The 24,689-nt window shown below is 37.4% G+C and overlaps 1 protein-coding gene across 1 annotated transcript in view; it reads right to left on the reverse strand.

Moving 5' to 3' along the window:
* Positions 1-1,961: 1,961 nt before the first annotated feature.
* The window catches only part of LOC132550672 (uncharacterized), a 41,682-nt gene continuing 18,954 nt past the window's right edge, over positions 1,962-24,689 (reverse strand). Inside the window, exons 4-15 of the mRNA XM_060214764.1 lie at positions 24,377-24,475; positions 23,908-24,000; positions 23,622-23,723; positions 22,328-22,414; positions 21,792-22,104; positions 20,242-20,421; positions 17,612-17,734; positions 16,843-17,015; positions 15,394-15,935; positions 8,291-8,308; positions 2,652-2,744; positions 1,962-2,332 (exon numbers count right to left, since the gene is read on the reverse strand). Of these exons, the coding sequence (XP_060070747.1) occupies positions 2,022-2,332; positions 2,652-2,744; positions 8,291-8,308; positions 15,394-15,935; positions 16,843-17,015; positions 17,612-17,734; positions 20,242-20,421; positions 21,792-22,104; positions 22,328-22,414; positions 23,622-23,723; positions 23,908-24,000; positions 24,377-24,475 (2,134 nt within the window). The 3' untranslated portion in view covers positions 1,962-2,021. The remainder of the gene's footprint in view (positions 2,333-2,651; positions 2,745-8,290; positions 8,309-15,393; positions 15,936-16,842; positions 17,016-17,611; positions 17,735-20,241; positions 20,422-21,791; positions 22,105-22,327; positions 22,415-23,621; positions 23,724-23,907; positions 24,001-24,376; positions 24,476-24,689) is intronic.

Here is a 24,689-nt window from a genome sequence, read left to right on the forward strand (position 1 = left end):
GTAATGTCTCACTTTAGAATTTGGTTTTCAACCGGAGGCATAATCTTGTTCCCAATATTTTTGTCATTCATCCTACCTGTATATTTGTGTTGACTTTGACAATGCTTGTTTCTCTCCGTCAGTTTTTTCATGTATTGTAAGTACAATTAACATTATCAAAAGTATGCTTCACGCTGTAAATGCTTACAAACTACATGAAACACGTTTTCCCCCTGAAATTCGATGATACATGTGTCTGTGATAATAAATTATCATGTAGATTTAAAGTCGATTACAAATATGGATTTATTTATGGAACAAAACTTTGTTGCCCTTGATAAATCAAACTTTTTATAATTTATAATGTATATGTATGTTTTGGAGGATAAAGACGTTTAATTATGGTTTACAAGTACAAATGATCTAAGCATGTATTGATTCCGTTCATATATTACTGACAACATGCACAGTGTCTGTATTAAGTCTGCAGTGGTATAATGTACGCTGTCAGAAAATGGCAGGTGTTCAACAGATAACCATCTCTGATGCTGGTGATATCACGGACAGATGACTGGGCCGGACAATGGGCCGACATCAGACAGACGAGCTGTGATTTGACCACTATATAACGCAGGGACGTGGTTATCGACCTTTGGATCCGTAATTAATTGTTAATTAACAGAGACATATTGATCCCTATCATCGACTAGGTAATATCAGGTGTTAGGCAATGGTTCGTGTAAGTATTCATAGTTAGGCTATTTAGTTATACTTGGTTTGGTTTAAAGGTCATTTTGTGAGTATTATCAGACATAAAGCATACGGCCTTGGCGAATGCATTATCAACCCATACTGTAGTTCTTCATTTAATTCCACTTTGGGTGAGTAACATGCAGCAAACGACGGCCTTGATTTGGTTGATTTAGGATTAAATTATCTGGGGTTATTTCGAAGGATATCAAGGCATACACTGCAGGAAACTAGAGGGAAAGGTACAGATGTTATAAAAATATTGCTATGATAGCAGATGATAAAAATCTCTTCAACTGAAGATACATTAGTCGCCTCTCATTTTAGCTGTTGTGTTTCCTCGAACGTATAAATAGGCCAGGGAGAATTATAAAACGTATGCGAAGGCGTGTCTGTCATTACTAGTAGGAAGGAATTTCAGTTCGATATTTCTTCTCCTCGGATTTCTATAAAGTTTTTAAGTAAACAAATGAGAAAGGATATCGAAATTGATCTAATGATACTGGTCAAAAGTCTTTAGTGTTGTCAGATGAGAGTGGCTGATGTTCTGCTATCTATTCTCATTTTGTTCTTTGAATTTGAAAGTGCAAATTATACTTCCTTTAAAACTTATCTCACATCTCATGAAAAATAAGATATGTTTTAATCAACTTTGAAAACAAACATAAATTGGTACAAGACATGACCTCGCAATCATACAAAGATATCTGATGCATCGTATACAATATACAGTTACAATACAGCATAATTACAAGCTATAGAGACAAACATCTTGAAATAGTGCTTCATCAAATCATTTTTAAGAATAAAATATTTGAAAACATGTAATTTCAAACATAGTAATGTTTGTCTATATTTGTTTATACCCAAACCACGAAATATTGACACACCTTCTTTACTATACTATTTCACTTCCGCAGAAATCATGACATTGCTACTCATGTTTACAAAGTTGTCAAAACGAAATTAAACCCAGGAAATAGGTTTGGGACTTTTCTAATCACTGTTATGTACTCTGTAGATAACAACTTGTGTTTGTTATAATGTATAGTTCCGCGTTTCCTACTACACCACTTTGTTGACAAAATCAAACATTGGTATAATGTCAAAAAATTAACTATCAATAATATCAGAATAAATCCTGTTCACCTCTGTTCGACTTCAGGTCAATCTATTGTTTTTCATGATATTAATATACAGACGATTTCACAAAAACATATTTACCACTAAAACATATTCACCACTAAAACATTCACCACTTTATAACCTGATTGTGTGACAGCGTTGTCCGTTTACTGAAAATCTTTTCGTGTTAGACCTCGTTTTTCTCTGTTGACCTTCACAATGACATCAGCAAAATACTTTTGATTAATTTGATTAAATGACTTTATGAGCTGTTCTACTTGGTCGGGTGTGGCCACCTTTCCCCGCCATTCCCAAAGGATTTCAAATATGGTGACGACATGGGGCTGGTTGACGCTCTTGATGTCTAGAATGTCCTCGTACTGCAGGCCGAGCTGGGAGCCAAGCACTTGCGCCATCTGGATGTTGATTGCGCTGGAGAGGGCCAGTAAGCTCTGATGGCTTAATATTGGTACATCATCTGACGAGAGAAATTAATCTATGTTATACCGGTACGAAATTACAATTTCAATATCAATCGTGGCCAGTTATGGATGTTTTCATCACATCTGTATCTCAAACTCAACTCGAACTTTTATTGAAATCTCGAATTCAAACTCAACTCTAACGTTTATTGAAATCTCGAATTCAAACTCAACTCGAACTTTTATTGAAATTCGGACTTGTTAACATGGATACTGTTACTTTATATCATTACATCACCTGGTACACGTCCGGCTGGTTGATCCACTGGCTCGTAAATACTGTCTTTATCAAAGTATAAGTCACTTCATACTTACCGAAGATAGAGCGATACTGGATGGACGATCGGACAGACTTGGTGGAGGAGCGCGTGGATCCACGTGACCATTGGTTAGTCCTTCCAATCGTAGCTGTAAAGTAATCACAACTAGTTATCAGATAGAACGAAATAAACACAAATATAATTATGTTTACAAGGATGTTGTGACACAGTCAAAAGGGGACGATAAAACGAGACGATTTCTACCGAATACTTCATTGTACAGAGTTACTATCGGCAGTAAATCTTTGTGTATCAGTTTTGTGTCTACATATATTAATTCTACACAACCAGAAAATAGATATAAAAACTATCGTGTAATATGTATAATTCAAATCTAGGGAGAAGATATGTATGCTTTTTGTTATTTTCTTTTATACATCGATGTACCGTGTCAACAATAAGATTAGCACAGAAACTTCACACAAAAACCTATAATGGAACATAGTTTTACAAAACTGAGCCTAATCAAGGAAAGCTTTGATTTACCGGCCTTTATCCAGCCCCTGACGTACAGTGAGTCCGTGTGGGCGGTAAATTTATCACCACTAAGCTATAGATTTCTACTGACAAACATAATGGTATACAATACTGGTAAAACGGAAACACATAGTTTCATGGTTTAATGTAGAAACGTATTGATCTGATGAAATAAACGTCCTCTAACGGATATTTCAATTAAGAAGTGCTTAACTCAATAGATTGAAATAGTAATAAAATACATTGAATGTGTTGATAATTATCGGACTGGGTTTTGTGAACTGTTGGATGTTTCAATCGCTTGTTCCTCACTGTTTGTTCAACCAAATAGAATTTTCCACTCATAAATTTGAAGACAATGTTCGATAAAATGAACACTTCTACGCCTGACATAATCAAACCATTTAATTATATTTCTTCTAAATCTACTAAATAGTATATAAAACAAAGCTTAAAATGTTCACAGGACATTATTCTAGTTATAGAAACATACCATAGCGATGTTAATGCCTAATGTTGGCAGGGTAACGTTACGCTATGTCAAAAAGTTAAGTAAAAATAGGAATGAAGGGAAGAAAGGTACTTATACATCACGGTGGGAATTGTAGATCTGTGTACAGCTATAAAGGGACAAACGGTAGGTATATATCACGGACTGTAGATCTGTGTACAGCTATATAGAGACAAACGGTAGGTATATATCACGGTGGAGATTGTAGATCTGTGTACAGCTATATAGAGACAAACGGTAGGTATATATCACGGTGGAGATTGTAGATCTGTGTACAGCTATATAGAGACACACGGTAGGTATATATCACGGATTGTAGACCTGTGTACAGCTATATAGGGACAAACGGTAGGTATATATCACGGTGGAGATTGTAGATCTGTGTACAGCTATATAGAGACAAACGGTAGGTATATATCACGGATTGTAGACCTGTGTACAGTTATATAGGGACAAACGGTAGGTATATATCACGGATTGTAGACCTGTGTACAGCTATATAGGGACAAACGGTAGGTATATATCACGGATTGTAGATCTGTGTACAGTTATATAGAGACAAACGGTAGGTATATATCTATATCAGGTATATATCACGGATTGTAGACTGTGTACAGCTATATAGAGACAAACGGTAGGTATATATCACGGATTGTAGATCTGTGTACAGCTATATAGAGACAAACGGTAGGTATATATCACGGATTGTAGACCTGTGTACAGCTATATAGGGACAAACGGTAGGTATATATCACGGATTGTAGACCTGTGTACAGCTATATAGAGACAAACGGTAGGTATATATCACGGATTGTAGACCTGTGTACAGCTATTGTAGGACCTGTGTACAGTTATATAGAGACAAACGGTAGGTATATATCACGGTGGAGATTGTAGATCTGTGTACAGCTATATAGAGACAAACGGTAGGTATATATCACGGACTGTAGATCTGTGTACAGCTATATAGAGACAAACGGTAGGTATATATCACGGTGGAGATTGTAGATCGGTGTACAGCTATATAGGGACAAACGGTAGGTAAATATCACGGTGGGGATTGTAGATCGGTGTACAGCTATATAGAGACAAACGGTAGGTATATATCACGGTGGAGATTGTAGATCTGTGTACAGCTATATAGAGACAAACGGTAGGTATATATCACGGATTGTAGATCTGTGTACAGCTATATAGAGACGATGGACACACGGTAGGTATATATCACGGTGGAGATTGTAGATCTGTGTACAGCTATATAGAGACAAACGGTAGGTATATATCACGGTGGGGATTGTAGATCTGTGTACAGCTATATAGAGACAAACGGTAGGTATATATCACGGATTGTAGACCTGTGTACAGTTATATAGAGACAAACGGTAGGTATATATCACGGATTGTAGATCTGTGTACAGTTATATAGCTATATAGAGACAAACGGTAGGTATATATCACGGTGGGGATTGTAGATCTGTGTACAGCTATATAGAGACAAACGGTAGGTATATATCACGGTGGAGATTGTAGATCTGTGTACAGCTATATAGAGACGATGGACACACGGTAGGTATATATCACGGATTGTAGATCTGTGTACAGCTATATAGGGACAAACGGTAGGTATATATCACGGTGGAGATTGTAGATCTGTGTACAGATATATAGAGACAAACGGTAGGTATATATCACGGATTGTAGATCTGTGTACAGCTATATAGAGACAAACGGTAGGTATATATCACGGATTATAGATCTTTGTACAGCTATATAGAGACGATGGACACACGGTAGGTATATATCACGGATTGTAGATCTGTGTACAGCTATATAGAGACGATGGACAAACGGTAGGTATATATCACGGACTGTAGATCTGTGTACAGCTATATAGAGACAAACGGTAGGTATATATCACGGACTGTAGATCTGTGTACAGCTATATAGAGACAAACGGTAGGTATATATCACGGTGGAGATTGTAGATCTGTGTACAGCTATATAGAGACAAACGGTAGGTATATATCACGGATTGTAGATCTGTGTACAGCTATATAGAGACAAACGGTAGGTATATATCACGGATTGTAGATCTGTGTACAGCTATATAGAGACAAACGGTAGGTATATATCACGGTGGAGATTGTAGATCTGTGTACAGCTATATAGAGACAAACGGTAGGTATATATCACGGACTGTAGATCTGTGTACAGCTATATAGAGACAAACGGTAGTATATATATCACGGATTGTAGATCTGTGTACAGCTATATAGAGACAAACGGTAGGTATATATCACGGATTGTAGATCTGTGTGCTATATACAGCGGTAGGTATATATATAGATCTGTGTACAGCTATATAGAGACGATGGACAAACGGTAGGTATATATCACGGATTGTAGACCTGTGTACAGCTATATAGGGACAAACGGTAGGTATATATCACGGATTGTAGATCTGTGTACAGCTATATAGAGACAAACGGTAGGTATATATCACGGTGGGGATTGTAGATCTGTGTACAGCTATATAGAGACAAACGGTAGGTATATATCACGGATTGTAGACCTGTGTACAGTTATATAGGGACAAACGGTAGGTATATATCACGGATTGTAGATCTGTGTACAGCTATATAGAGACAAACGGTAGGTATATATCACGGTGGAGATTGTAGATCTGTGTACAGCTATATAGAGACGATGGACATACGGTAGGTATATATCACGGATTATAGATCTGTGTACAGCTATATAGAGACGATGGACACACGGTAGGTATATATCACGGATTGTAGATCTGTGTACAGCTATATAGAGACGATGGACACACGGTAGGTATATATCACGGATTATAGATCTGTGTACAGCTATATAGAGACAAACGGTAGGTATATATCACGGATTGTAGATCTGTGTACAGCTATATAGAGACGATGGACACACGGTAGGTATATATCACGGATTGTAGATCTGTGTACAGCTATATAGAGACAAACGGTAGGTATATATCACGGACTGTAGATCTGTGTACAGCTATATAGAGACAAACGGTAGGTATATATCACGGACTGTAGATCTGTGTACAGCTATATAGAGACAAACGGTAGGTATATATCACGGTGGGGATTGTAGATCTGTGTACAGCTATATAGAGACAAACGGTAGGTATATATCACGGTGGGGATTGTAGATCTGTGTACAGCTATATAGAGACAAACGGTAGGTATATATCACGGGATGTAGACCTGTGTACAGCTATATAGAGACAAACGGTAGGTATATATCACGGTTGTAGATCTGTGTATATATAGAGACACGGTAGGTATATATCACGGATTGTAGATCTGTGTACAGCTATATAGAGACAAACGGTAGGTATATATCACGGATTGTAGATCTGTGTACAGCTATATATACGGTAGGTATATATCACGGATTGTAGAAACGGTAGGTATATATCACGGATTGTAGACCTGTGTACAGTTATATAGAGACAAACGGTAGGTATATATCACGGATTGTAGATCTGTGTACAGTTATATAGGGACAAACGGTAGGTATATATCACGGATTGTAGACCTGTGTACAGCTATATAGAGACAAACGGTAGGTATATATCACGGATTGTAGATCTGTGTACAGCTATATAGAGACAAACGGTAGGTATATATCACGGACTGTAGATCTGTGTACAGCTATATAGAGACAAACGGTAGGTATATATCACGGTGGGGATTGTAGATCTGTGTACAGCTATATAGAGACAAACGGTAGGTATATATCACGGATTGTAGATCTGTGTACAGCTATATAGAGACAAACGGTATAGAAGATTGTAGATCTGTGTACAGCTATATAGAGACAAACGGTAGGTATATATCACGGACTGTAGATCTGTGTACAGCTATATAGAGACAAACGGTAGGTATATATCACGGATTGTAGATCTGTGTACAGCTATATAGATACGGTAGGTATATATCACGGATTGTAGACTGTGTACAGCTATATAGGACAAACGGTAGGTATATATCACGGATTGTAGATCTGTGTACAGCTATATAGAGACAAACGGTAGGTATATATCACGGATTGTAGATCTGTAGATCTGTTTACTATATACAGCTATATAGAGACAAACGGTAGGTATATATCACGGTATCTGTGTATATATCACGGATTGTAGATCTGTGTACAGCTATATAGAGACAAACGGTAGGTATATATCACGGTATCTGTGTATATATAGAGACACGGTAGGTATATATCACGGACTGTAGATCTGTGTACAGCTATATAGAGACAAACGGTAGGTATATATCACGGACTGTAGATCTGTGTACAGCTATATAGGGGCAAACGGTAGGTATATATCACGGATTGTAGATCTGTGTACAGCTATATAGAGACGATGGACACACGGTAGGTATATATCACGGATTGTAGATCTGTGTACAGCTATATAGAGACGATGGACACACGGTAGGTATATATCACGGATTGTAGATCTGTGTACAGCTATATAGAGACGATGGACACATGGTAGGTAGGGCAAGGATTCGTTGGTATGTAATATTCTTAGTATGAAAGGAAGTAAATATGTAATGAAAGGGAAGAACACGTATGATGTAAAATCTTACCAAACACATTCATCATTCCTACAAACAATGTCGTTTAAATGATTAGAACATTCTTTACAATGATCAGTAATTTTATTTCTGTTGAAACAAAAAATAACACTGATATATAATTTCTTTATGAAAACAAATACCCGTTTGTTTACAGAATAAAAAAATCGCTGTCAGTAAATAGTGTGGATATTACATGTTTCACACAATAGTATGGTACTCTTAACCAATTAATCTCAATATCCATCTTAACATTTGTCTTGTCCTATTTCATTCCCCTACACGGCCGCGAAATATCCTTACTTAAGGCTTTTAGCACCATCGACAAGTCCTAGAAGGATGAAACGACGTGACGTCATCAACGCGCCTTAGAAGGCAGACATCTGTATGATACAGTTTACCTCATTATTTAACATAAAAGGTATCTTATTCTAGATGGTATGTCTGACATGTATGTATAATATATGACCAGTAGCTTTCACTATTGTGAGGTGAAATATCACAATTGATGTATAAATATATTTATAACTTGGTACTGACGAGAACATCAATTCGATTGTACCTGTATACAGTGTAATAAAGGCGATGCAAAGGTGACATCATATAATTACATACCTGTATACATTGTTATAAGGCGACGGAAAGGTGACATTACATACCTGTATACAGTGTTATAAGGCGGTGGAAAGGTGACATTACATACCTGTATACATTATTATAAGGCGATGGAAAGGTGACATTACATACCTGTATACATTGTTATAAGGCGATGGAAAGGTGACATCATATAATTACATACCTGTATACATTATTATAAGGCGATTGAAAGGTGACATTACATACCTGTATACATTATTATAAGGCGATGGAAAGGCGACATCATATAATTACATACCTGTATACATTGTTATAAGGCGGTGGAAAGGTGACATCATATAATTACATACCTGTATACATTGTTATAAGGCGGTGGAAAGGTGACATCATATAATTACATACCTGTATACAGTGTTATAAGGCGATGGAAAGGTGACATCATATAATTACATACCTGTATACATTATTATAAGGCGATGGAAAGGTGACATTACATACATTGTTATAAGGCTGGAAAGGTGACACATACATACCTGTATACATTGTTATAAGGCGGTGGAAAGGTGACATCATATAATTACATACCTGTATACAGTGTTATAAGGCGATGGAAAGGTGACATTACATACCTGTATACATTATTATAAGGCGGTGGAAAGGTGACATCATATAATTACATACCTGTATACAGTGTTATAAGGCGATGGAAAGGTGACATCATATAATTACATACCTGTATACATTGTTATAAGGCGGTGGAAAGGTGACATCATATAATTACATACCTGTATACATTATTATAAGGCGATGGAAAGGTGACATTACATACCTGTATACATTATTATAAGGCGGTGGGAAGGTGACATCATATAATTACATACCTGTATACAGTGTTATAAGGCGATGGAAAGGTGACATTACATACCTGTATACATTATTATAAGGCGGTGGAAAGGTGACATCATATAATTACATACCTGTATACATTGTTATAAGGCGATGGAAAGGTAACATCATATAATTACATACCTGTATACATTGTTATTAGGCGATGAAAAGGTGACAATACAAACCTGTATACATTGTTATAAGGCGATGGAAAGGTAACATTACATACCTGTATACATTGTTATAAGGCGATGGAAAGGTGACATCATATAATTACATACCTGTATACAATGTAATAAGGCGATTGAAAGGTGACATTACATACTAGTATACATCGTTATAAGGCGGTGGAAAGGTGACATCATATAATTACATACCTGTATACAGTGTTATAAGGCGATGGAAAGGTGACATTACATACCTGTATACATTATTATAAGGCGGTGGAAAGGTGACATCATATAATTACATACCTGTATACAGTGTTATAAGGCGATGGAAAGGTGACATCATATAATTACATACCTGTATACATTGTTATTAGGCGATGAAAAGGTTACAATACAAACCTGTATACATTGTTATAAGGCGATGGAAAGGTAACATTACATACCTGTATACATTGTTATAAGGCGATGGAAAGGTGACATCATATAATTACATACCTGTATACAATGTAATAAGGCGATTGAAAGGTGACATTACATACTAGTATACATCGTTATAAGGCGGTGGAAAGGTGACATTACATACCTGTATACATTATTATAAGGCGGTGGAAAGGTGACATCATATAATTACATACCTGTATACAGTGTTATAAGGCGATGGAAAGGTGACATTACATACCTGTATACATTATTATAAGGCGGTGGAAAGGTGACATCATATAATTACATACCTGTATACATTGTTATAAGGCGATGGAAAGGTGACATTACATACCTGTATACATTGTTATAAGGCGATGGAAAGGTGACATTACATACCTGTATACAGTGTTATAAGGCGATGGAAAGGTGACATTACATACCTGTATACATTGTTATAAGGCGATGGAAAGGTGACATTACATACCTGTATACATTGTTATAAGGCGATGGAAAGGTAACATTACATACCTGTATACATTGTTATAAGGCGATGGAAAGGTGACATCATATAATTACATACCTGTATATAATAACGATTGAAAGGTGACATTACATACCTGTATAAGGCGTTATAAGGCGGTGGAAAGGTGACATCATATAATTACATACCTGTATACAGTGTTATAAGGCGATGGAAAGGTGACACATTACATACCTGTATACAGGTGTTATAAGGCGATGGAAAGGTGACATTACATACCTGTATACATTGTTATAAGGCGATGGAAAGGTGACATTACATACCTGTATACATTGTTATAAGGCGATGGAAAGGTGACATCATATAATTACATACCTGTATACAATGTAATAAGGCGATTGAAAGGTGACATTACATACCTGTATACATCGTTATAAGGCGGTGGAAAGGTGACATCATATAATTACATACCTGTATACAGTGTTATAAGGCGATTGAAAGGTGACATTACATACCAGTATACATCGTTATAAGGCGGTGGAAAGGTGACATTACATACCTGTATACATTATTATAAGGCGATGGAAAGGTGACATTACATACCTGTATACATTGTTATAAGGCGATGGAAAGGTGACATTACATACCTGTATACATTGTTATAAGGCGATGGAAAGGTGACATCATATAATTACATACCTGTATACAATGTAATAAGGCGATTGAAAGGTGACATTACATACCAGTATACATCGTTATAAGGCGGTGGAAAGTACATACATACCTGTATACATTATTATAAGGCGATGGAAAAGGTGACATTACATACCTGTATACATTGTTATAAGGCGATGGAAAGGTGACATTACATACCTGTATACATTGTTATAAGGCGATGGAAAGGTAACATTACATACCTGTATACATTGTTATAAGGCGATGGAAAGGTGACATCATATAATTACATACCTGTATACAATGTAATAAGGCGATTGAAAGGTGACATTACATACCAGTATACATCGTTATAAGGCGGTGGAAAGGTGACATTACATACCTGTATACATTATTATAAGGCGATGGAAAGGTGACATTACATACCTGTATACATTGTTATAAGGCGATGGAAAGGTAACATTACATACCTGTATACATTGTTATAAGGCGATGGAAAGGTGACATCATATAATTACATACCTGTATACAATGTAATAAGGCGATTGAAAGGTGACATTACATACCAGTATACATCGTTACAAGGCGGTGGAAAGGTGACATTACATACCTGTATACATTATTATAAGGCGATGGAAAGGTGACATTACATACCTGTATACATTGTTATAAGGCGATGGAAAGGTGACATTACATACCTGTATACATTGTTATAAGGCGATGGAAAGGTGACATTACATGCATGTATACATTACTATAAGGCGATGGAAAGGTGACATTACATACGTATATACAATGTTATAAGGCGGTGGAAAGGTGACATCATATAATTACATACCTGTATACATTTCCTAATCACTTTAACTATAAATTACCTGCGATTTCAATAGAATTTTTAAACGGTAATATATTCAAACGTTTCTTTCTAATACTGTTCCTGGTGATGAGTTCTCTGTACCATTCCCGGGAGGGGAGTGGTCCGGCCTGTTCCATCACCACTCCCCACGAATCATCCTACATCTGTAGTCCACACAGCTTTATAAATACTAACGGTACCACGTTCTTTTATCTTTACACAACAGCCTTGTAACACTACCTTGTAGTCTAAAGGTCTGTGAAATTATTCAAAAGGCGACGTATATACACACAGTGTACGGGTGGGTAGTTTGTTACAGCCCTGACTCAATGAGACCAATTAAAATGTCGGCATGTTTAAAGGTACCGATATATACAGGTAAAAATTATAGTATAGCAATTCATCGCGACAGAATATAATACTGAAACAACGATATATTGTTTATAGAAAGGTCCCCCAATAATTATGATAATCAATATATCGGTTAGGCAGACAACTGTCCATTCAGAAATATTCGTCTATTGTTGTTTGTAAACAATGTAAATAAGTTGTACTGGGTTCTAGCGTTTTGTATTGATTGTGTTGCAGTGTGGGACTAACATTTAACACGGATAAGGAATGATTCATCAGTTATTTAACTATCAACACTTCATGTTACTGCGTGGAACATAACCTGGTGGGCCAGTTCATCATTCTATAAATCACAATAGAGACTGATAATGTCTAACATTCTGGTTTACTTCCTATTTCATGGTGAATTATTGTGAAGTAAAAACACATGTACATTATTTGTTTTAAACAGTATATATTTCTAGAAGTTGGTCCGCATTATAATAATTAATGGTGTGTTATGGATACTTGGTTCCTTGTATGTGTTCGATTTATTTAAAAAATGATTAGCTGTCAACGGTTAAAATGCCGGTTCGTGACAAGTATTGGGCTTACATGGGTACGTGAGCATAACTTTTGCACAGTGACATTTATAGGTGTAAGAATTTACTTGTGCACAGCAATATTTATTGCTGTGTTTGGCTTACTTGTGCTAGGTAACATTTATATCACGTCTCTGAGAGGTGTTGGCCTTACTTGTGCACAATAACATGTGAAACAAGTCGCTGAAAAGTGTTACTTGTGCACAGTAACATGTGAAACAAGTCGCTGACAAGTGTTACTTGAGCACAGTAACGTGTGTACGAGGTCGCTAACAGGTGTTGGCCATGTTTCAAGTCAGTCGATATGCATTATCAGAAACTGATAACCAGCGATCAACACATATGTCAAACTTGACTAACCCCCTTTAATAATTAATCTGCCAAATATATACACACGGTCTCTTTTCATACCAACATTAACTATACTGCGACAATTTACATGTTAAATAGCTGAAATGGTGAACAAACCACGTCGATAGAAAAATGAAAACGAACTAGAGTATTTTGACTTTTTGAAAATGTAACAGGACATATTTGAATCCGTATTTTACTAGTGATAGTTGTAAGGAGCCCGTGTTTTATCTAATACTGTTTGTCTACTTCCTACGGTATCGCTCCGTGAACAAACACGCTTTTAACTACCACACTGATCAGCATGCGAGAGGCCAGTCACAACCTTACAAAATCAATTGGGATGAAATTTCGACAAAACCGGGATAATACAGTAGTCAGATCTGGAACAGATCCAATCATACATCTTTGTGTTTAAGGTTGTTGAGTCCTAATCTCTACCAGCTAGGCTTCTGGTAACCACTGCCACACCTCAAAAACCAACAGTATTAAATTTCGTAATACTGGAATATTTTGTTAGTGCATTAACGAAATATAATTGAAAACAGGCACATTTTTTAACTGTCAGGTACATTATGTAGTAATATCTCTATGCAGTAATCCATATCTTATTTAATAGCACCAATAGACATTGAATTAAACTACATCATACAGTTGTTTAGTTCCTCTAAGACTCATCGGTGACGCTGTATCATACAGCTGTTTCGTCCTTCTAGGACTCGTCAGTGATGCTGTATCATACAGCTGTTTCGTCCTTCTAGGGTCCGTCAGTGATGTTACATCATACAGCTGTTTCGTCCTTCTAGGCCTCGTTAGTGATACTGCATCATACAGCTGTTTCGTCCTTCTAGGCCTCGTCAGTGACGCTGTATCATACAGCTGTTTCGTCCTTCTAGGACTCGTCAGTGATGCTGTATCATACAGCTGTTTCGTCCTTCTAGGGTCCGTCAGTGATGTTACATCATACAGCTGTTTCGTCCTTCTAGGCCTCGTCAGTGATACTGCATCATACAGCTGTTTCGTCCTTCTAGGCCTCGTCAGTGACGCTGTATCATACAGCTGTTTCGTCCTTCTAGGCCTCGTCAGTGACGCTGTATCATACAGCTGTTTCGTCCTTCTAGGACTCGTCAATGACACTGCATCATACAGCTGTTTCGTCCTTCTAGGACTCGTCAGTGACGCTGTATCATACAGCTGTTTCGTCCTTCTAGGCCTCGTCAGTGACGCTGTATCATACAGCTGTTTCGTCCTTCTAGGACTCGTCAGTGATGCTACATCATACAGCTGTTTCGTCCTTCTAGGCCTCGTCAGTGACGCTGTATCATACAGCTGTTTCGTCCTTCTAGGCCTCGTCAGTGACGCTGTATCATACAGCTGTTTCGTCCTTCTAGGCCTCGTCAGTGACGCTGTATCATACAGCTGTTTCGTCCTTCTAGGACTCGTCAATGATACTGCATCATACAGCATTTACATGTGGCTATGGACGGTTTATCATACCTTACTGCGCGAAATTGGAATGAGGAATGAAATAATTGGAAAGACGTTTTTAGAACGTTCTGTATTGCGGACTAATTGTAAATAGATGTGTTCGGATTCTGTTGTTGTCCTTTGATAAACAGTGATGACTTTTAATGTAAATACACAGGATCTTGTCATCATTTTCAAACCCATGGTCCGTATTTATAATTGTATAATAAATTATAAATGATAAATCCCTATGATAAATAGTAATAATCACATACCTGGTCTGTTCTCTGAGTAGGATGTTTTCAGCCTGGACATGCTGACCAGAAATCGGTTGGTATCAAGGGTAACGGTGTGTAGAAATGTATCCAGTCCATCGACTTTTTTGAAGAAATTAACTATCCCAACATGGCGACCACGTGGGTCCTTCCTCGGCTCGAGCGGAAAAGAACGGTAATTATCACGGCAGCTACTTGTATATATAATGGAGAAAAAGTCATTCGGAATCTCCCGGATTTTCTGTATATTTCCATCGGTATCAAATGTAACAGTCTCGTTTTCCTTGAGTCGGATATCTACAGATCGATTTCCTGGGATTTCGAAAAGTCCTTCTTTAGCTCGCCGTCTCAGAGCTCGCTTGACGAACCTCTTCTCAACGATTTCAATCCATATTTTAACCACACCGACATGTAGAAGACTTTTATCTAGGAACGTCAGGATAGAACACATGTGTTCCTCCCCTAGATACAACTTCAGTTCGTCCTCCACAAAACCCTTAGACTTCCTCATAAACTTCTTCTTCACTTTTGCAAGAGCGATTCTGACAATATTAAATAGGATATATGATTATTACTGAATTCACAATCATTTGGTTTAAAGTAACTAATTAATGTATATTTGTCGAACAACATACTAAACAAAAAATCAAATCATATCTAACAGACCACCGAAGTATCATGTTAATGACTGAGTATATCGTTAAAACAAGCGAGATATTTTGTTTCGGTTTTATCTTCTAAGGACATTTTTGAAAATCTTCGTGGAAATTTTTAGTTTTACAAATATATGAAGATAAAAAGTCAAGTATCTGATATTGTAATAAGACATACTTGCTATACATGTATACTAAATGAATCAAAAATCTCATAATGATGTCATTGTTAAAAGATCGGGTTTTCGTTACTGTACAGAATGCATGTACAGATTTTGTATCGATTCCTGTCCGAGTTACCTCCCTTCTTGTATCTCATTTCACTTCGCCTCGTTTCGCAATTAACTGGTTACTATTTATCTAATAAATTTTGTAGACATTAATAGATTTAATACAGAACACCTCTCTGTTCAATAAACTAACAATATAAGGTAGGAATTGTTCAAGATATACTTATGTCAGGTGAATTTAACTTAACGACTTTACGTAAAAAAAAAACTGCATCTAAAATCTTAATTACATTTGAGAGTTTGAAATAAGGCACAGATAACAATACAGAGAAAACCAGCTTGAATTTTCTGAAATATTTTACATCAATTTCGAATGGAGAATAACGGGAAAAAATGTTACAGCTAGTCACAAAGATTAACAAGAATCAAGCATTGGCTTTATATAAAATTAGTATGGACTTACTTGTTGTGTAATGATAATATTATACATAAAATACCTTAACAAAATAGAATATTCCAATCTGAAAGTTTAACTACTACATCTATATATACAGCTTAGAGCGTACCCATTAAACCTGTCCACTTGGAATGTGTAACAGCTTGTTGTGGACTCGCACCGCATGGCCGACCTTTTCTGGAGAATTTCCGTCTCCTCGTTACCACCGATACGGAACATAACGATCTCCGAGTCAGGGTCGTCTATATCATTGATAATTGGCAAGTGCATCAGGGCTGGTTCCTGTAACAAAAATAATCAATCAGACATACGCTGCTATGGCTTATTATGTGACTTTTTATTTACAGTAAACTCGTCAATAAAGGCAACTTAGGAGAGAAGGAAAAAGTGACCGTAAGAGGCCGATGGCCTTTATCAAGAGATTTTTATCTAAAATAAGGAGTTCTTATAAACAGGTATTTGCTATATATAGAAGGCAGCCGAGATGTCGGACATCGATTCTTATCAAAATATCTAGGTATTTGCGGTTTGATTATCACGTAATAGCAAACCGGAAGTCAAGCAGAAACAAAGCGGAAGTCAAACAGGACCACACGTTGCCTGTCAAACTATTTCACCTGATACTAGTTAACGAACACCTGAGAATATTGACTGAATGTTTACTTTGGTAACCGCCGGATATTATAAGAGTGTTTGATCTCTGGTCCGATTCCCATCATGCATTGTTGATACCTGCACGTCTCTAGGACACCGACGTCCGTTGACGAGAAGAAATCTGACAAAAGGCTTTACTATGTAGACAGAAAACACGTAGAAGAATAAGATACTTTATTCTTTGTGTCAAATACCTATTTAACACGTATAGTTTTACTTTTTACCTTAATATCGACGTCTTTGTCAAACTTGATGAACAGGAAGTCAGAGATGGCCGTGATGGACTGACATTGTTCAGGACAACAATCTTTGTATCCAAACATCCGGGTTCTGTTCACCATCACTAGCTGAAGTACGAGATATAATGGCTGATATACACTTATAAATTTGCATGTTGTAAAAGTTTTTCTTGCAAAACAAACTCCATAATTGTGTGTAGGTTTAACATCAGGTATTTCAATAACATCTGAAAGTCTAACTCTAAATCTGGTTGAAAATAATAGTGTGTTCGTGCCTGATATCATATAACTTAAACATTTTTCACTCTTGTTCAATCGTTTTCATTAAAAACATATTTTGATTAGATTCCTTTTTATTATCAAAAGCGACTTAACTCTAGAGTTTTCATTTATATACACAAATAGATGTTACTACAGGTTACTGATGAGAACATTACTGACACTAAATGGACATATACACAAATAGATGTCACTCCAGGTTACTGATGAGAAAGTTACTGACACTGACTGGACACATACACAAATAGATGTCACTACAGGCTACTGATGAGGACGTTACTGACACTGACTGGACACATACACAAATAGATGTCACTACAGGCTACTGATGAGGACGTTACTGACACTGACTGGACATATACAGATGAGGACATTACTGACACTGACTGGACATATACAGATGAGGACGTTACTGACACTGACTGGACATATACAGATGAGGACGTTACTGACACTGACTGGACACATACACAAATAGATGTCACTACAGGCTACTGATGAGGACGTTACTGACACTGACTGGACATATACAGATGAGGACGTTACTGACATTGACTGGACATATACAGATGAGGACGTTACTGACACTGACTGGACACATACACAAATAGATGTCACTACAGGCTACTGTTGAGGACGTTACTGACACTGACTGGACACATACACAAATAGATGTCACTACAGGCTACTAATGAGGACGTTACTGACACTAACTGGACACATACACAAATAGATGTCACTACAGGCTACTGATGAGGACGTTACTGACACTAACTGGACATATACACAAATAGATGTCACTACAGGCTACTGATGAGAACATTACTGACACTGACTGGACACATACACAAATAGATGTCACTACAGGCTACTGATGAGGACGTTACTGACACTGACTGGACACATACACAAATAGATGTCACTACAGGCTACTGATGAGGACGTTACTGACACTGACTGGACACATACACAAATAGATGTCACTACAGGCTACTAATGAGGACGTTACTGACACTAACTGGACATATACAGATGAGGACGTTACTGACACTGACTGGACACATACACAAATAAATGTCACTACAGGCTACTGATGAGGACGTTACTGACACTGACTGGACACATACACAAATAGATGTCACTACAGGCTACTGATGAGGACGTTACTGACACTAACTGGACATATACAGATGAGGACGTTACTGACACTGACTGGACACATACACAAATAGATGTCACTACAGGCTACTGATGAGGACGTTACTGACACTGACTGGACACATACACAAATAGATGTCACTACAGGCTACTGATGAGGACGTTACTGACACTGACTGGACATATACAGATGAGGACGTTACTGACACTGACTGGACATATACAGATGAGGACGTTACTGACACTGACTGGACATATACAGATGAGGACGTTACTGACACTGACTGGACATATACAGATGAGGACGTTACTGACACTGACTGGACACATACACAAATAGATGTCACTACAGGCTACTGATGAGGACGTTACTGACACTGACTGGACATATACAGATGAGGACGTTACTGACATTGACTGGACATATACAGATGAGGACGTTACTGACACTGACTGGACACATACACAAATAGATGTCACTACAGGCTACTGATGAGGACGTTACTGACACTGACTGGACATATACAGATGAGGACGTTACTGACACTGACTGGACATATACAGATGAGGACGTTACTGACACGGACTGGACATATACAGATGAGGACGTTACTGACGCTGACTGGACACATACACAAATAGATGTCACTACAGGCTACTGATGAGGACGTTACTGACACTGACTGGACACATACACAAATAGATGTCACTACAGGCTACTGATGAGGACGTTACTGACACTGACTTGACACATACACAAATAGATGTCACTACAGGCTACTGATGAGGACGTTACTGACACTGACTGGACACATACACAAATAGATGTCACTACAGGCTACTGATGAGGACGTTACTGACACTGACTGGACACATACACAAATAGATGTCACTACAGGCTACTGATGAGGACGTTACTGACACTGACTGGACACATACACAAATAGATGTCACTACAGGCTACAGATGAGGACGTTACTGACACTAACTGGACATATACAGATAAGGACGTTACTGACACTAACTGGACATATACAGATGAGGACGTTACTGACACTGACTGGACATATACTGATGAGGACGTTACTGACACTGACTGGACATATACAGATGAGGACGTTACTGACACTGACTGGACATATACAGATGAGGACGTTACTGACACTGACTGGACATACCCTAAACTGGACAATGACGGGCTTGTTGAAGCAGTCTTTAGGAAAGTTGATCCTGACCCGACTATCGTCCTCGGAGATATAGGTATACCCCGAGAGAGGGATTTCCCTATGGTAGGCACGGAAACCAGCTACAGCTACGAACGCCTGGATAAACCTGGCCTCAAACTCTACTTGACTGTCCTGTAAAAACGACCAAAGGTCACGAGGTTGATGACGTGTTAATTATCTATGGCCTATTTTTACTTTAGGTAATGTCCCTTTACACTGAAGATTGACTTTTAGTCCCATGGTTTTCTTGGATTTTTTCTCACCGAAGATCTGTCTTATTTACGTATGTAGACGACAGTGAAAGTAACTTTGTGTGTATTACGTCATCAAATCTAATATTTATAACTTGGTTAAATCTACCAATTGAGACAAACTTGTTATTCCGACAAAGTAGAGTAATTTATTTTCTCGGCTGTTGCTGTTTTTTTCGTTGATCGAATACATTCTTAATATCAAAAGTCATGAATAACCGGTAATATATATATAAGTGTATATGCTATATAAATAACAGTAACTTCACAAATATCACAGCGAGGACTTGTATAGAAATGTCAGGACGAAAACCGATGTTTCAGATAGGTCACACCAAAGGGCTCAATATATATATACTATACATGTACACCATTGATTCATTTCGTATATATATATATATATATATATATATCAGTTTGGCGTCCATCACATAAAAAAGAAAGTGTATTGTTTACTTTAAATAAGTTACAATAGGTATCACTGATTCATCGGCACGCATTGAAACGTGTTAGAGGAAACTGAATTACACGAAAACGTGTATGATCAGTTAAACAGGTTCCTTTGTATTATCTGGTCAGTACAAGAGATTTCCCTACACTTAAATTATCTCCCCTGTACAGCCTGGACGAGAACATCTATGTTTCCCGTGACTGTACCTCTCTTCGTACGAGGAAAACTGATGTCTGTCCAGATACCGAGACAATAACTATGCTGGATGTTTTACCATTACATTCAGTTATAGGTATGATGGACAGGGAGATGTCTGTCCAGATACCGAGACAACAACCATGCTGGATGTTTTACCATTACATTCAGTTATAGGTATGATGGACAGGGAGATGTCTGTCCAGATACCGAGACAACAACCATGCTGGATGTTTTACCATTACATTCAGTTATAGGTATGATGGACAGGGAGATGTCTGTCCAGATACCGAGACAACAACCATGCTGGATGTTTTACCATTACATTCAGTTATAGGTATGATGGACAGGGAGATGTCTGTCCAGATACCGAGACAACAACCATGCTGGATGTTTTACCATTACATTCAGTTATAGGTATGATGGACAGGGAGATGTCCGTCTTTGTCTCAAAAACTTGAAGGCAGCGTATCTATAATATCTACTCCACTGAACCAATTAATTATAGATGTATCTGTAGGACACATTTAATAGAACAACAGACAGACATTGATTGTTTGACGGCCTAATTGATTAACTGTAATACAACATTTCTGTGTACTTACAATAAGTTCTCCTACCACATCAAGCCATTTAGGTCCACATTTTATTTTCACTTTGATCGCCACAGTGGATGGGAGGGCCACTTTTGATATTGGAAATCGCACAGAAATCCTTTCTGAACTCTGAAACGAACTTCCGGTAATTTGGAATATGTCTGAAATAAGATGTTGTCCATCTTGTAATTTCAACGAGTCTAGAATATCCTGGCGGTTTTCGACGGGACATCTGATGACGTCACAGTAGGACACATCACCAAGGTGCTTGTTTGGTCCCAAAGCCACTGCATTCTCTCCCATTTCTAGTGAATCCGCAATTCTGTTAAAATGGAACCCAATACTTATGTCACGGAGCTTTAACAATTGCTTATTTTAGATGTAATTTTCTGTAGATATAAAAATGTTGCTGATGTCTGTTTGATTATTCACTCCTTGGTACAAAGAGTAAAATAGAATACTCAAGAATCTCCTTCCTCTTTGATAAATATCACACGGAAAAAAGAATGAATTTAAAACTTAACTTGTCGATAATGTGAACTTACCCTTTTGTTTTCCCTATTCCGAAGAAAGCATCCGTACACAAACTTCCAACTTTGAACATAAGTTGTCTGTACTCCTCTAACGACACACTGAAATGTGAAATTGTACAATAATTGTCTTCTGTCTGAACATCCGTACATAACTTCAAACTTCTGCCTTGAAAACATCACATACAGAACCAGTATTAGAAACCTACTGATTTGTGCCCTGTAAACATCACATACAGAACCGGTATTAAAAACCTACTGATTTGTGCCCTGTAAACATCACATACAGAACCGGTATTAAAAACCTACTGATTTGTGCCCTGTAAACATCACATACAGAACCGGTATTAAAAACCTACAGATTTGTGCCCTGTAAACATCACATACAGAACCGGTATTAAAAACCTACTGATTTGTGCCCTGTAAACATCACATACAGAACCGGTATTAAAAACCTACTGATTTGTGCCCTGTAAACATCACATACAGAACCGGTATTAAAAACCTACAGATTTGTGCCCTGTAAACATCACATACAGAATCGGTATTAAAAACCTACTGATTTGTGCCCTGTAAACATCACATACAGAACAGGTATTAAAAACCTACTGATTTGTGCCCTGTAAACATCACATACAGAACCGGTATTAAAAACCTACTAATTTGTGCCCTGTAAACATCACATACAGAACCGGTATTAAAAACCTACTGATTTGTGCCCTGTAAACATCACATACAGAACCGGTATTAAAAACCTACAGATTTGTGCCCTGTAAACATCACATACAGAATCGGTATTAAAAACCTACTGATTTGTGCCCTGTAAACATCACATACAGAACCGGTATTAAAAACCTACAGATTTGTGCCCTGTAAACATCACATACAGAACCGTTATTAAATACCTACTGATTTGTGCCCTGTAAACATCACATACAGAACCGGTATTAAAAACCTACTGATTTGTGCCCTGTAAACATCACATACAGAACCGGTATTAAAAACCTACAGATTTGTGCCCTGTAAACATCACATACAGAACCGGTATTAAAAACCTACTGATTTGTGCCCTGTAAACATCACATACAGAACCGGTATTAAAAACCTACTGATTTGTGCCCTGTAAACATCACATACAGAACCGGTATTAAAAACCTACAGATTTGTGCCCTGTAAACATCACATACAGAACCGGTATTAAAAACCTACAGATTTGTGCCCTGTAAACATCACATACAGAACCGGTATTAAAAACCTACTGATTTTTGCCCTGTAAACATCACATACAGAACCGGTATTAAAAACCTACTGATTTGTGCCCTGGGTTATAATGATGGATATTTCCGTCACAAATCCGGATATACTGTTTTGTATCATGCTCCGTCTCTGACGAGCCTGGTCGTTATCGTATCTGAAATCAAATTCGTGTAACTTTAACAAAAGTACCAAAGTATTACTCAAAATATACATTGCCATTCAATACAAATACGTTGCAGAGATTTGTTTCTATGATATATAAGCTAGATGAAACGTGTCCTCAATAACAGGTTCATCTTTATATTGATATTTGAAAATACTAAACAACGTTGACTAACTTCAGCCTCTTCAGCAGGACCTTAGCTCCCCTCATCAGCCCTAGAACCCCGGACAGGAAACTGGAATATATGTTTCTGGCACCAGGCAGGAAGCTGGAAAAATTAAAACGGTTAAAATTCAGCGATGAAATCGTGAATATATCTTTTGTCTAAACTTGGGACTATTTCAAAATTATATATATATATAAACTTCTGCTTTGTGTGACTTTATGACCCCGAATCGGGGTATATTGTTTTCCGTGCTGTCTGTTTGTCTGTCTCTCTGATTTGTTTGTCTGTCTCTCTGATTTGTTTGTCTGTCATCAACTTTAACCTTGCCCATACCTATTACACCTTTCATATTTGGCTTGTGTGTTGCTTATGACAAGATTTTTCTGATGGTACCAGAATTGTTGACCACGCGATTTTCATTTTGGGTCAACCGGGGGCATAGTGTTTCATAAAGACATCTTGTTTTATCTACACTCACTCTATCTCTCTGTCCAGACAATTGTACCGACAGTGCATGCTCATGGCGTAAAACATTCCATGTACAGGACGTAACAAAGCCAGAATGTTCAGCTCGAACCTGTAAAATAGAAGATTTTATTTTATATTCAATTGTTAACGTACGTCGTGAGTATTACATAAACAGTAAACAATCCAGGGCTGAACGGTTTAGATCGTTGTTCTGTAAATGTTTAATCAGTTAATTTGGAGTTTCGTTGTTTGTATAAATACTGGTTTTATAGCGTTGTGATTATCAACTTCTGTCACACATTACTCAAAATCTCAAACATATG

The sequence above is a fragment of the Ylistrum balloti genome, unplaced genomic scaffold (genome assembly GCF_031769215.1).
Source record: "Ylistrum balloti isolate Yb309-2 unplaced genomic scaffold, AGI_CSIRO_Ybal_v1 Utg370138, whole genome shotgun sequence".
Lineage (NCBI taxonomy): Eukaryota > Metazoa > Mollusca > Bivalvia > Pectinida > Pectinidae > Ylistrum > Ylistrum balloti.